At 35.8% G+C, this 13,868-nt stretch overlaps 1 protein-coding gene across 5 annotated transcripts in view; it reads left to right on the forward strand.

The window, feature by feature from the left end:
* The window catches only part of LOC131051802 (NAD-dependent protein deacylase SRT2), a 53,768-nt gene that overhangs the window by 22,090 nt on the left and 17,810 nt on the right, over positions 1 to 13,868 (forward strand). For all 5 annotated transcript variants that reach the window (XM_059216467.1, XM_057986413.2, XM_057986410.2 and 2 more), the window contains 3 exons: positions 261 to 306; positions 11,283 to 11,443; positions 11,575 to 11,704. In XM_059216467.1, the coding sequence (XP_059072450.1) occupies positions 261 to 306; positions 11,283 to 11,443; positions 11,575 to 11,704 (337 nt within the window). The remainder of the gene's footprint in view (positions 1 to 260; positions 307 to 11,282; positions 11,444 to 11,574; positions 11,705 to 13,868) is intronic.

A 13,868-nucleotide genomic window follows, 5' to 3' on the forward strand; every position in this document is an offset into this window, starting at 1 on the left:
AAAAAAGGGTTGTGTTTTCTTCTTAGTTTGACTCATGAATATCCTTTTGTTTTATCTTTCCTCATTCTTTAATTCTCACTTTGGAGCTCTGGCTTCTTTTCAAACTTGTTCAAATGGCATTTGACCTGATAATTATGTTCTTGCAGTTGTGTTGGCATTGTTTCACGTTCTTTCAATTTCTATCTGGTGTGCGCATACAAGGTTTTTTTGCACTCTTATTTGTACTTGTGGTTACTGAATTCTGAATTTCATGGTTACAGTCCTCATGGAGCTTATAGTTCTGGATTCAAGCCTATTACTCATCAAGTAAGTATGATGCACACAAGATAGCCTATTTCTTGGAAATTAGCTTATCAACAAATATTTTGTTTTGATTGTTTTGAAATAATTCTCAGATGCGTTTACCAAATTTGTTCCTTTCATTTTTCATGATCTTGGCTAATTTTATTGTCCTAATCTATGAGTTTTTTCATTTCTAACTTTTACGTTAACCTGGATATGATACAGGTTACCCAATGAATAACATATAATTTAGGGGCATGGCTGCTCTCTATAGAATGGAGAATCCTCAGAGAAGACAGGGATGCATATGAAAATTTCAAAATACTAATTGATTGTGAAATAGCATTCTTTGTCTTGAATGCATAGTAAGTGGTATTAGAATCACATTCTGGCAATATGAACGCCACTTCCTTTCCACAATAGGAATGCTGTCCAATTTGAATAGTTGGGAAACAAAAATTTATATCTTTTTGTTTCACCTATATCTACAAACATGACCAATGTTCTTGTCCATTTGTAAAATTGGCATTCATGATCTTTCTCTAAGTTTATATTTTGTTCCTATCTGTACTTGTCCATCACCCTCTATTTTGTTGCATCTTTGTAGACATCCAACCTATGAGTGTGTGCATGGTGAAGAAAATTAAAGTAAAATATGTATTTGTTTTAGCAATTGTTGCCATAGCTTATATATACAAGATTCCATTGTAATGCCCCCTCTTTTGATCTGAGTCGAATTGGTGAGACCTGCATCCTATCTGTGTTTCCTGTAGGCTAAAGGGAGGTTTTGCAGGGGAATAATATAATAATAATTTACTAAGTGTTCAAAAGTGTCTAATATTAAACAGGGACACTTTGTTGATGGATAGCTTCGGTCGGATCCTACAAAACCCGACTTTGCCATCAAATGTGTGAAGGGCCTTTTGGCCTTACACATTTAATTGTTCAACTTTTATACATTACCGACTTTCTTATTTAGAATGAAACGGTTTGTTAAATAAAAGATAACTAATATATATTCTGCCACCTTGGAAGATGTATCCATTATATTATAACCAATTTACAATATAGATAAGGAGACATGATGGTTTATAAGAAGCCGACTATTGGAATAATCGCGCTGTTTGGATGCACATTTAATACGGGTATAAGGTTCAGTTCACTTCTCACTTCCAAAGTAATTTCAAATATAGATAATTTCGAATATAGCTAATTTCAACAGATCGGATTATCATCCTTCAGCAGTTTCGATATCATTCTTCAGCAGTTCGTGTTCTTCTTCTTCAGATCGACTCCTTGTGCAGCAGCGTGCTATCATCTTCAAGACATATAAATTGATATTGAAATCAGATTGATCTAGATAGATCATCTCTCAGCATTGATACTGCACTGTGAATTGTATACAGCAGTCTAGGAGAATCTATATCATCATATAGCTTCAAAGAGCGGAGCAGATTCATTGTAACAACATCTTGTCTATCAATATATATAAAAGAACTTCTTTGCTGGGTTTTTCACCTTCAAGAGGAAGGTTTTCCCAGGGTAAATTCTGTGCATTTGTGTTTGACTTACTGTCTACCTAATCTGATCATTAAAATTTAACACACTTAGTTTACTATTATTACTTTAAGCGATAAATGGCGAATAAAAATCATAAAGTGAAAATATTGAATATTCAAATTAGAAAACCTAAAGGTAACTAATAATTAAAAGGAAAAGGAAATGAGCATTCAGAATAAAATAAAAAAGTAATTTCTAGGGTTGCTGAAAAAAAAGAACAAAAGGAAAATACTGGTAAAAAAAGATTCATTCTATCATTTGGCAATTTTCAGAAACCCTTGTGCAGAGCTTTGGTTCAGCATTTTCTGTGAGGACAGAAACCCTTTCAAATCTCAGAAATTGGAGGACAAGAACCTTTCGGTTTTGTGGTTGGCTTCATTTAGAAGTCAAAGTGGGCTTACAAAAATTTCACTATTTCACAGGTATTTTATTCTCAAATAAATTCATACACACCATTTGACAGGTATTATTATCTTCAATAAATCAGGCCGCACCATTTTAAGGCTGGCAGCCAAAATAAGAAGCATCAACCTACTGCCCATATTTAATTATGTTAGCAACAAATAAAACAAAAGCCAATGTAGCCTAGATCAATAAGGAGAATTGGAGGTTCATAGAATTCTTTTGTTTGAGTATTTTTTGGGGCCCAAGTTATTCCCAACACAGCCATCCGAAAAATGCTTTCAAAAAAGACAAAATTGGTGCAGCTATTTGGTGTTGACGTGGTATGCATACAACCTCATTTTGAAGCCTCCAACCTGTAAATACAGCCAAAAAGGTCCAAATCTAGCGATCCATTGGAAATCTAAATCAGGTTTTTATTTAATGTTATTTGAGCTTGACATATATTATTAAAAAAATATTTGCAATGATATTTTGTGAATAATTTATTTGCAATCCTTAGTTTATTTTATTGTAATAAAAGTGCAAGCAATAGATTGTTTATTTATTTATGGTTAAAAAAAGCAGAAGCAAAATCAGGCTGTTGGAAGCTAAAAACAAAATTAATTGTTGGGAATTGATGTCGAATTCAGAAAATGGAATATTTTTGTGTTATCAGAGCATTTTCCTGACAGCTGTGGGGAAAAATATCTTGTGAAAATTTTTCTGATCTGATTTCATGCTCGAAGGTGACAAGGAGTTGAAATACTATCAGAGGGAAAGGGGGAAAGATCTGAATCAGCTGGAAATCATTGCAAGTCAGCAGGGCACAGAGGTACCCCGAAAAGATAAGGAAGTGATGGGTCAGCATAACAGGGATCCAAATGATGTCTGATTTAAGAGGCTTGGCCATGGACAGGAATAGTTGGTAGATATGATGACACAATTGGTCTCAACCATGCAAAATAACAATATGTTGAGGGCACACAATGGTGAAGTCAGCTTGTTAGGAGTGAATGCTCACCAAGACACTAGAGGCCAATTATAGGTTCTACTTTGAGGTTTTTCAGCCTAGTTTCTTTAGCAGGGAAGAGGTAGTAGTGAGCCAGAAGTCCAGACTTCCATTGCTGATGCAGTTACGAGTAGTGTAGACTCCCTCCATCTGAAATTAAGGAGGCCATGAAACACGTATTATATGAGATTGAAGTTAAACAAGGGTGGATAGAGAGTAGAGACAAGGCACCAATCAAACCCACGAGATCCCAAACATGCATTGGGAAAGTTGACCCTCCTCACTTGATGGATCAAACAATTGTACTGCATGCTCTTGGACTAAAAAATTGGGCACATTTTTATCATTGAAATTCCATGACAAAGGACGAGGCCATAAAAATCGCCACTTTTCATCTTGAGTGCATAGGAGTGGTGGTACCACGAGTTGATCACTTTGAGGCATTGTCACATTCACTCATATGTGGAGTTCAGTGACAAGTTAATCAAGAGATTTGATAGAATTGATAAAGAGATCCACTTTTGAGAGCTAGCTCAGCTTAGCTAGTCACATAGAGTTGATTCCTATGTGGCTGATTTTTAGGGACTGCCAGTTATGGTGGTCAATGTCGCAGATAGGAAGCTAGTGTTATTACTTATTGCGGGCTTAATTAAACCCCCTAGAGGGTTAGAGCTTTCAATCCTACATCTTTATAGGAGGCCACAAAGAAGTTCTTGGATCTTGAAACTTTAGCTAACAGGGGCAGATTCCAGCCTACAGGATAGTAGAGATCAGCACCTCTTGAGCAATCGACATCAACACCTTATGGACAGCCAAGGACTTCCACATTTGGGCAGCAAAAGAAACCTCCCCAAACGAGTCAGCAGAACAAAGAGTAGCTTAAAACCACTAAGGAAGTGGAATCCAAGAACGAACTTTGGAGTAAGAAGCTTTGCTTTTCATGCAAAGAGCATTGAGAACCATGCCATAGATGTCTCCCGAAGGGACAAGGTCATTACATAGAGGTCATCTTTGAAGACAAGGATGACATGGAGGAGCTTGAGGTAGGACCACAGGAGGAAGAGTTAGAGGCAGAGGTAGAATTTCTTGGAGAAGAGAAGACTACTAGTAGCACTTTAGCTGCATTATTAGGTGCACTCCAACACCACCCATTCCGAGTTCGTGTAGTGCTAAAGGGGCAAAAGGTAATATTGTTGATTTATAGTGGGGCAACCCATAACTTTATCAATGAGAGTTTGGTCAGACAAAGGGGGGTACATGCAAAGGAACTTCAAGGGTTTGATGTCACGATGGTAGATGGTAATACCATACCATGCACTAGGAGGGTCAAAGGATTAGATATCACACTAGGATCATACAACATGTCTGGCGATTTCTTTCTGACTGGTATAGGAGAAACAAGCCCAGTGTTAGGGGTACCGTGGCTCCATTCCCTTGGTGAGATATCCTAAAATTTCAAAACCATGGAGCTGAAATAACATCATAATGGCAAGGAGGTTGTACTTCGAGGTATACCAACAGTAATCTTAAAGAGATTTAAGCAGTAGACCTTATTTTGAAACGATTCCAAGTTTGAGTTTGGGATGACTGAAACTCTATACTAGGGACACATTATCAGTGCATAGGGAGTATAGGTGGTTCAGGAGAAGATTCAAGCTGTCAGAGTTTGGCCACCACCCACTTCGTTGACATAGTTGAGGGGTTTCTTGCAGCTTTGTTGGTATTATAGGAGGTTTTTGAAGGGATTTTCACATCTTGCTACTTCATTGACATAATTGACTAAGAAGGTTCATTCAGATGGTCTAAAATAGCTTTAAGCCACATTTCAAAGACTCAAGGAAGTGATGAGTTCTTTGCCTAGTACTCACTGTCCTATATTTCTCTATCCTGTTTGTTTTTTAGTGCGATGCATTAGGAGAAGGAATAGGGGCTGTTTTGATACAGAAAGGGCATCCCATTGCATTTGAGAGTCGAAAGTTAAGGGATTTAGAATGCAGGTTTTCTATTTGACAAGGAGATGTTGGTTATCATGCACGCATTAGCCAAATCTTAACAATACTTAGTTGGTGGCATATTTGTGGTCAAGATAGATCACATTAGTTTTAGGTTTTTCCTCAACCAGAAGGACTTAAACAACACACAACAAAAATGGGTGAGCAAACTTCAAGCTTATGACTTTGATATAGAGTATGTGAAAGGCAAGAATAATGTGCTAGCTGATGCTTTATATAGGAAGCCTTATCTATGTAATATAATTGAGATTACTGCTGATTGGAAGGCATTGATAATAGCCAAGTATGCAAAGAATAACTTCACGAATGAGATCCTTCAGAGCAGAATATAGTGTGATAGATATAAGGTAGTAGATGATCTCATTCTCTAGAAGGACGAGATTTACTTAGTCCTTGAATCAAAATTTAAGAGTAAGGTCTTGAGATCTGTTGATGATACATCCTTGGCTGGTCATCAAGGGCAGTACAAGACCTACAAGTAGGTTACGAACAAATTCTTTTGGAGGGGATTCAAAGGGAGAAGTCCTCCGATACATTAGGGAGTACATGACATGTCAACTAAAGATGATGGAGCATATTTTTCTCGCTGGTTTATTGCAGCTTTTTCGCATACCAAGACACATGTGGGAGAGTATTAGCATTAATTTCATTATAGGACTTTTCAGGGTTCAAGGGTAGAGTTGTATATATATGTTGTGGTGGACAAACCCACAAAATATGCTTACTTTTTCACCATTCCCTCTAAGCATAAGGCTTTGTAGGTTGCTGATTTGTTCTTCAGGGAGGTTTTCATTCTATATGATTTGCCTAGGAACATCGTGAGTGACATGGACAAATGATTCCTCAATTGGTTGTGGCAGGAGCTCTTTCATTTGACAAGCACAAAATTGACTCCTAGTACCAGCTATCATCCACAGATAGATGAATATATAGAAATTGTTAACAAATGGATCATAGGGTACTTGAGGAACTATGTAGTAAGGCAGCAAACAACTTAAAGTGGCTTTACATAGGTGAGTATTGCTACAACACCACACATTATATGTCCATCACTCCATTGACATGTCACTCTTACTTTTATGGACTTGGTTGTTGTTGACAATAGAGTGGTAGGGGCCCAAGACCAACAAAAATTGTGTGTGGACCAACACCATAAAGAGAATAGTTTTGAAATAGGTGATATGGTTTTCTTGAGGTGTCTTTTATCAAGAAGAGTGGAGCTGAGAAGCTCAAGCTCCATTTCTATGGGCCATACAAGATCATAGAGGATTATGAGGTGGTGAATGCTCTGAGTTATCAAAGCACCAAAGGATACACAATGTGTTACACTTATCATGCCTCAAGAGGGCATTGGGACATGTTAGACCTTCTACAAAGTTGCAGCCTTTGCATGATGAAGGCAAATTGATATTGGTACTTGAGATTGTTTTAGTTATTAGAGAGAATAGGTTAAGGAGCAGGATGAATAGGACAATCACAAATCATTTGGTGTGAAGGAAGGTTCTTGCTATTGAGGATGCCACTTGGGAGGGTGCAGAGATCTTGGAGCACCCCAGGTTGCAATTGCCTAAGGGAAAGCAATTTTGGAAAGGGAAAACTCAAATGTCCCCTCTCTCGAACTAAGTTGAATCAACAGGACCCACAACCTATCTGTGTTTCTTGTATGCTGAAGGGAGGTTTTACAAGGAAATAATATAATCATAATTTATTGTATTCAAAAGCATCTAATTTAATATTAGAAAGAACAATTTATTATTATTACTATTATTTTGATTACTTGGGGTGTCCTTGTGACCTAACCCAGCATCCCTTTGGGGCTAGTTGGTGTGAGACTAATCCTTGGGGATGCCGAAAGCCACCTATAAGCCACCGCCATCAGGTGATTTGAAGTGGGAGTGGAACTTGGGACCTCACAAACCTAGATCAAAAGCCTTTAATCAACTACACCACTCCTTTGGGTTCACTTAATTTATTGTTATTACTTAGGGTAGAAAAAGGTGAATAAAAATTATGGAGTGAATATTGGATATTCGAATAAAAGGAATATTAACTACCTAAAGGTAATTAATAATTAAAAGAAAAAGGAAATGAATATTCATAATAAATTTTTTTTTAGGGTGTCTAGATAAAAAAGCACAAAAGGAAAATATTGGGAAATTTTTTAATAATATCATTTGTCAATTTTTAAAACCCCTTGTGCAGAGCTTTGGTTCAATATTTTTGTGAGGATGGAAACCCTCTCAGATCTCGGGAATTAGAGGACAAAAATCCTTCAGAATTGGGCTTACAAGAATTTCACCATTTTATAGGTATTTAAATCTCAAATAATTCCATCAACACCATTTGGCAGGTATCACCATCTACAATAAATCATGCAGCTCCATTTTTGGGCTGGTATCTAAAATAAGAAGCATCAACTTCAAGATTTATAGAAAGTGTGGACTTAATCGTAGTTGCAGCAATCAGGAAGGGGCTTTTATGAGGACGTGGCACTAGCTGCCACCCTCTGATTGTTTGGAAAAGTCAACAAGTGATGATTGCTGGAATAACATGGGAAAGAGACAAAATTAAAGAGTCTACAAGTCATCATGGAGGATTCTAGATGGAAAATGAAAGGGAGGTAATCACAGTTTTTTTATAAGAGATTTTTGAATGTCTTTTGGCTTTTGTCCATTACCTTCTTGCTAATCGCCAGCCTTGAGGGAGGATAAAATAAGGAATAAATGAGCTGTTTGGGAGTGAGGTGGACATGGTGTAACCCATACAACCTGACGCCCATATTTGGTTATGCCAGCAGCATATAAAACTAAAGTTAGCTCAGCCTAGACCAATAAGGAGAATCGGAGGTTCAGAGAATTCTTTTGTTTTTGTTTTTTTAGGGTCCAATTTACCCAGCGCAGCCATTAGAAAACGATTTCAGAATAAGACAAAATTGGTGCAGCTATTTGGTGCTGAGGTGGTATGTGTACAGCTTCATATTGAGGCATCCAACCTATCAATACAGCCAAATGGGTCCAAATCAAGCGATCCATTGGAAATCTAAATCAGGTTTTTATTCTATGTTATTTGAGCTTAACCTATATTATTTAAAAAATATCTGCAATGATATTTCGTGAATAACTTATTCTCAATTCTTATTTTAATTTATCTGTAATAAAATGCAAGCAACATATTGTTTATTTATTTATTGTAAAAAATAAGAAAGCAAAATCAGCCTGTTGGAAGTTAAAAAATAATTATATTCTGGAGTCGATGCCCAATTCGAAAAGGAATATCTCATCCATTACCTTGATAGGAGATTACATCAATGGGAACCTTAAGATTTAGACAACAATAGGGTCAATCTATTCTTATAGAAGGACTATTACATGCTATATATGAGACAGTTTCAAAACTGAACTGAGACATGATTAGCAAATGATTGAAGGGAAGAAACATATCCTAAGTTAACAAGAACTTTCACAATTTGCTTAATTATATTTCATGTGACATATAATTGTATTGGACAGAAGTTGGCACAACTTGATCATGGGGCCTAAATGGAGAAGGCCTTTGTCAGATGATAATTGTAATACATGTTTGATGACATCCACCCCTTCCAGATATGATCAAAACTCCAATCTGTTTCTGAATGAATTCATCCACTCCTTATTCTCCTGTACTCTGGGATGCTTTTGTTGTAGGCCCAGTTAATTAGCAAATGCAGGTTTAGACATGATATTGTGGACCTTCTTTCTAATCCTGAAGAGGAATTGTTAACTGAAGTGCCCCTTTGGGTAAGATTTTACAAATTGCCTTAAGAGTTCCTAGATGAGGATATCCAGAAGCAGATAGTGGAAGAATTAGGGAACTAATTTGTATTGCTCTAGCACAAAAAACAAAGAGCTGCCAACATACATAAGAATTTATAGTGAAGTTAGTTTGACAAAACAACTCAGTAAGCAATGAGATTATGCTCTACTCAAGGGTTTTAAGGCAAGACATTGACTACAGATTATTCCATTTTAGTTGCTATAAATGTAGAAGGATTTCCTATCTAGCCAACGAATGAAAGGATAGAAGAGATCAGCTAATAGAGAAATGGACAATTACCAAAAAAGATGTCTTATGCTGGATACCTTGAGAAACTACAGAGGCTCAGTAAAAACATTCAAATTTCAAATGGAATAATCATGATAATGTTTTTCGCTAAAACAACAGTAGTGCTCAAAAGTATAGAAAGTAGTAAGGGATAAAATATCTCAGAGGAAGAAGAAACATCAATTGGGGAATGGTAAAGGAAGAACTTATAAGAAATAGTGTAATAAAGAAGAAGATAACTCAATAATCCCCAAATCAAGAGAAGATTTACTCTGGAGGTAAATCGTGAAGAGAATATCATTAAAGTAAAAAAAGTTTGGGGCGTGAAGAAATGCCCTAAATTCCAGTAGAGCAAATCAAAATATAGTCTGGAAAAAGATAGGGGAATGATGTTAAAAACATTTGAAAATAAAATATTTAGAAGCAATCAAAAGAGGTAGTGGCAGAAAAAGATACAAAAGAGTTTCATGAGCTCTTGATACCCAAAAGGAATGCATCGAGAGGAACAATACAAAATAATAACCAGCCTTGCTCAAAGAACTCAATAGGAAACTGGTGCTTAGGGAATTAGAGGAAGGAAGCTGATGCAATCTAGATTTAATTTTTTTTTTCAAGATGCCTTAGTGAACGATCATTAGAAAACTCTTAACAACAAATACAATAGATGAAAAGAAAGAACCTCCACTTGTAGCCCAGTCAATTATTTTTTCAAGCAAAATATCAGGGATTAAAAGCCTCTGACAAATGCTATTTGTTAAAATGGTTAATTTAGGAAAGGAAGCCTGACATTATATTACTTCAAGATGCTAAGGTTTGTAAACAAGCCTTTAAAGGATTAGCAAAGAGTATATGGAACAGATGTGATTGGGTAGTTGAAGCAAATGGAAGTGCCGGTGGCTTGGCTGTGCTTTGGAACCTGAGCACTTTTAAAGGTATGCCACTCTCCCAAATTTCATCCTTAATCAATATTTGACTTAAAAGTGAAGAGAAATCATGGATCATACTCTTTCAAATGTGTGGACCTAGCTGGAAGAAGACAAACGTGAGTGCTGGTCAAATTTGAATGGATTTAGGAAGAACACTGTATTTGAGGAAAGGATGATAATGCAATTCTAAGGCATTGTAGAAAAATGGGTGGCATATCAATTTTACCCCATATGAATGATTTCTCTATTTTTTGCACAAATGGAGCTCTGATTGATGTTGATCTGGAGGATGGCTGGTAGCAAAGTTCATACTTAACATTACAAATTATTACAAAAATAAGTATTTCACATCTTATGTTTAAATTTTAAAAATTAGGTGTTAAGTGTACATGAGAAACAAAGTTAACAATATTAAATACATGAAGACAATGATACTTGAAGTCGAATCAAGTCTAGGGATTGGTTCTAATAATATCTGAATAAAGCAGATAAGCAAATGGTTCATCAAGTAAAATTTTTATAGAATGAATATCGATCATAGTAAATGACACATTCCACACAAACCATCCGTTCTTGATGATGCTTTAAGGATGGAGTATTCTTAATTGTGAAGGGCTTTAATGAAAGGGATTGGTTCTTGGCTGAATAGTTACAACTCCTAATATTGGCCATAAAAGCATATGTTATATTGCATTGTAGGATATGAGTTACTGATTGAAATTATGATATTGTATTCACGTCTTTGGATTCATAGGAGGTTTTATGTGTTGAAATGTTAGATGAGATTCTTAATTTAAATACCAGCCTATAAGGAAGAGTTTTATATTAGAAGTTCATAATTAATATGGGTTAATGGTGAAGAATTCTGTGGTCTCTACACACAGCCCAGTATTTCTAGTTGCCTTCTGACATTTTCACCAATGATAATGCTTGATTCTTTTTGAAAATATATTATATTCATTTTATCTAGTGTCTTTGGTGTTGATGGAGTGCACAAAAATATCTTAGAACCTTGTTTTTGGCATGTAGGAGTTTGTTCGCTCAACTAAGACCCAGAGAAGGTACTGGGCTAGGAGCTATGCTGGTTGGCGGAGGTTCATTGCTGCCCAGCCAGGACCTGTTCACAAGGCACTTGCAACTCTTGAAACTAGGGGCTATGTGCATGGAATGATTACTCAAAATGTTGATAGGTAATGAACAGAGTTATGCTTCATAGTACTATGGTCATGCTATAAGATTTTGCCTAAAATTTCAGTTTAGCTATTATTCATCTGCATTGTGTTCTCAGTGAATCTAAATAACACTGAACTACTGTTTACAGGTTGCATAACAGAGCAGGCAGTGATCCTCTTGAATTGCATGGAACAACACATTCTGTTATATGCTTAGATTGCAATTCTATTACTTGCCGACATTTATTTCAAGATCAAGTCAAGTCCTTAAATCCAGAGGTGCTTTACATGGCTTCTATAAGAACACATGCTAATTTTATGTGATATTTTCTTTTAAAGCAGTAATCCTAGTACATGTGTTTGAGTTTGTACCAGAAAAGGCCATCTTTTATTACTGAAATGATAATTTATATGAATTATATGAACCGTATTCTTTTTAACACATGGGGTAAGGGTGGATTCCCTTTGGGTTGAGATTGCCATCATTTTCAAGAATAATATTTGAAGTATTTGTTTCTCTACACTTTGTTTTATTGTTGATGATTTTAGTTTTTATGGAGGTATTTTTGCCCTATGATGGCTTCCTCAAAATTTCTTTTTTGCAGGTGGTATTATTTTTTGTAGTTTGGTGAAACATACTTATGTGAATTGTGATTTTAGAGATGGTTTTATGGATACATTTGACATCTAATGTTAAATATTGGTTTATGTTGAGCAGTGATGGTTTGAGAAATTGAGTCTATAAATCAGATTTAATTGTTATTGGTTCACATGGGTGAAGGGATGTGGTATTTGGCTGAAAGTTTCACCTTTACAATGGGAATGTGTGAAAGGAAAAAGGTTGACATATTGTTGGTCTCATTTTTGATCTCATTAGGTTTTAAACTTTTTGTGTCCATTGAATTGGCATGCATCATTGTGCATCAAGTCTCTTTTTAGGTTTTAAACTTTTTGTGTCCATCTAATTATCATGCATAATTGTGCATCAAGTCTCTTTGTCGCGTTAGTCTTGGTTGCAAATTCCCCTATTCTCCTCAAGTGTCCAATCAATATCACTGTTCAAATTAAAGTCATTTATTTGTGTTCTTCGTCGCAAGATGTCGGTCTTCAAATTTGTACTCTGTAAGTGTTGCATGTTCTTCAAACCAAGTCATCATGGCTTGTCCATCTCATAATTTGTGCAAGAATAACATTGCACTCGATAAGGTTCTTTTGTCGTAGGCAATACAAGTTTTTCTGGAGTATAATGGTGGAGTTGCAAGTCTAAGTTGCTCATAGGAATTCAATTTGTGTTTGCAGATTAATTTTCAAAATCATGCCTCTAGGGAAGTTTAGTTTAATTCACACATCATTGTCAAGGGTTGTCAATAAAATGACTCCATTTGAAAATATTAAAATAGTGCCATTTATTAAATCATTTAGTTTGCAGAAATTTTAAGTGGTGAAAGTTCATTATTTCTGCATATTTTAATATGGGGCATTTTTATGAATGAGAAAGGGTTATAAAAGTTGTTTGTGGAGATTCAAAGGTGTTTTAGAAAAAGATATAAGTCACAAATGATGGTGTCGACACTTTTGATAGTTGGGAGTGCTCCTTAAATGCCCAAGATACTCTTTGACAACCATTTTCAAAGTTTGAAAACTCTCCAAATCGCCAAAATTCTCTTTTCAACAAGTTAGAGGGTTAGCTAAATTATTGAAATGCTGAAATGCTAATATTTGTAATGCTGTTGGTGTTTTTGTGGTTTGTAGAACTTCTAAATAGCTGAAATGCACACTGTCGGCATTTTCATTGGTTTTAATTACTTCTAAAAGGATAAAATGAATTCAATTGAACTTTTTCATTGGTTCCAAAAGCCTTTGATTTGCCAATATCATATGGTTGTGAGGGTTTGAGGACATGCACAAATGGATTTGTTGAAATGGTGCACAAATGGAGATTAGCAATAGGTTATGGGTCTTCATCAAAGAGTAAATATAAGAGTATTTATTTCAGATGTTATTATTGTAGATGTTATTATTGTAGATGTCTTAGTAGACATTTATGCTAATCTGGCACGGGTGATTCTTCGTGATTACCCTCTTACCATGGGAGTTGCTCCATCCATCGTTCAAAGCCTTGTTTGGAGAGCAGTTATGTTCGAAACTTTGTTCAGGGGTAGTTTGCATGTTAAAATAAATCAGCTTCATTTAGCTATAATTAAGCTACCTACATTCAACTTACCAGGCATTCTGCAACAATCACTCCCACATTTGTATATAAGGACAATTATTGGCGAGCATGTATGGTACTACTCTTAGTTGTTTTGTACAATCCTATAACATTTGGGATTTATGTTTGGGAGCACAATTTTGCTATCTGACAAAAGATGTAGATTGTCCTACTGAGCAGTTGAAATTCTTTGTTTTAGATGATCTAGCATTCAAGGAAATGAATTCTGAT

The sequence above is a fragment of the Cryptomeria japonica genome, chromosome 1 (assembly GCF_030272615.1).
Source record: "Cryptomeria japonica chromosome 1, Sugi_1.0, whole genome shotgun sequence".
Classification (NCBI taxonomy): domain Eukaryota; kingdom Viridiplantae; phylum Streptophyta; class Pinopsida; order Cupressales; family Cupressaceae; genus Cryptomeria; species Cryptomeria japonica.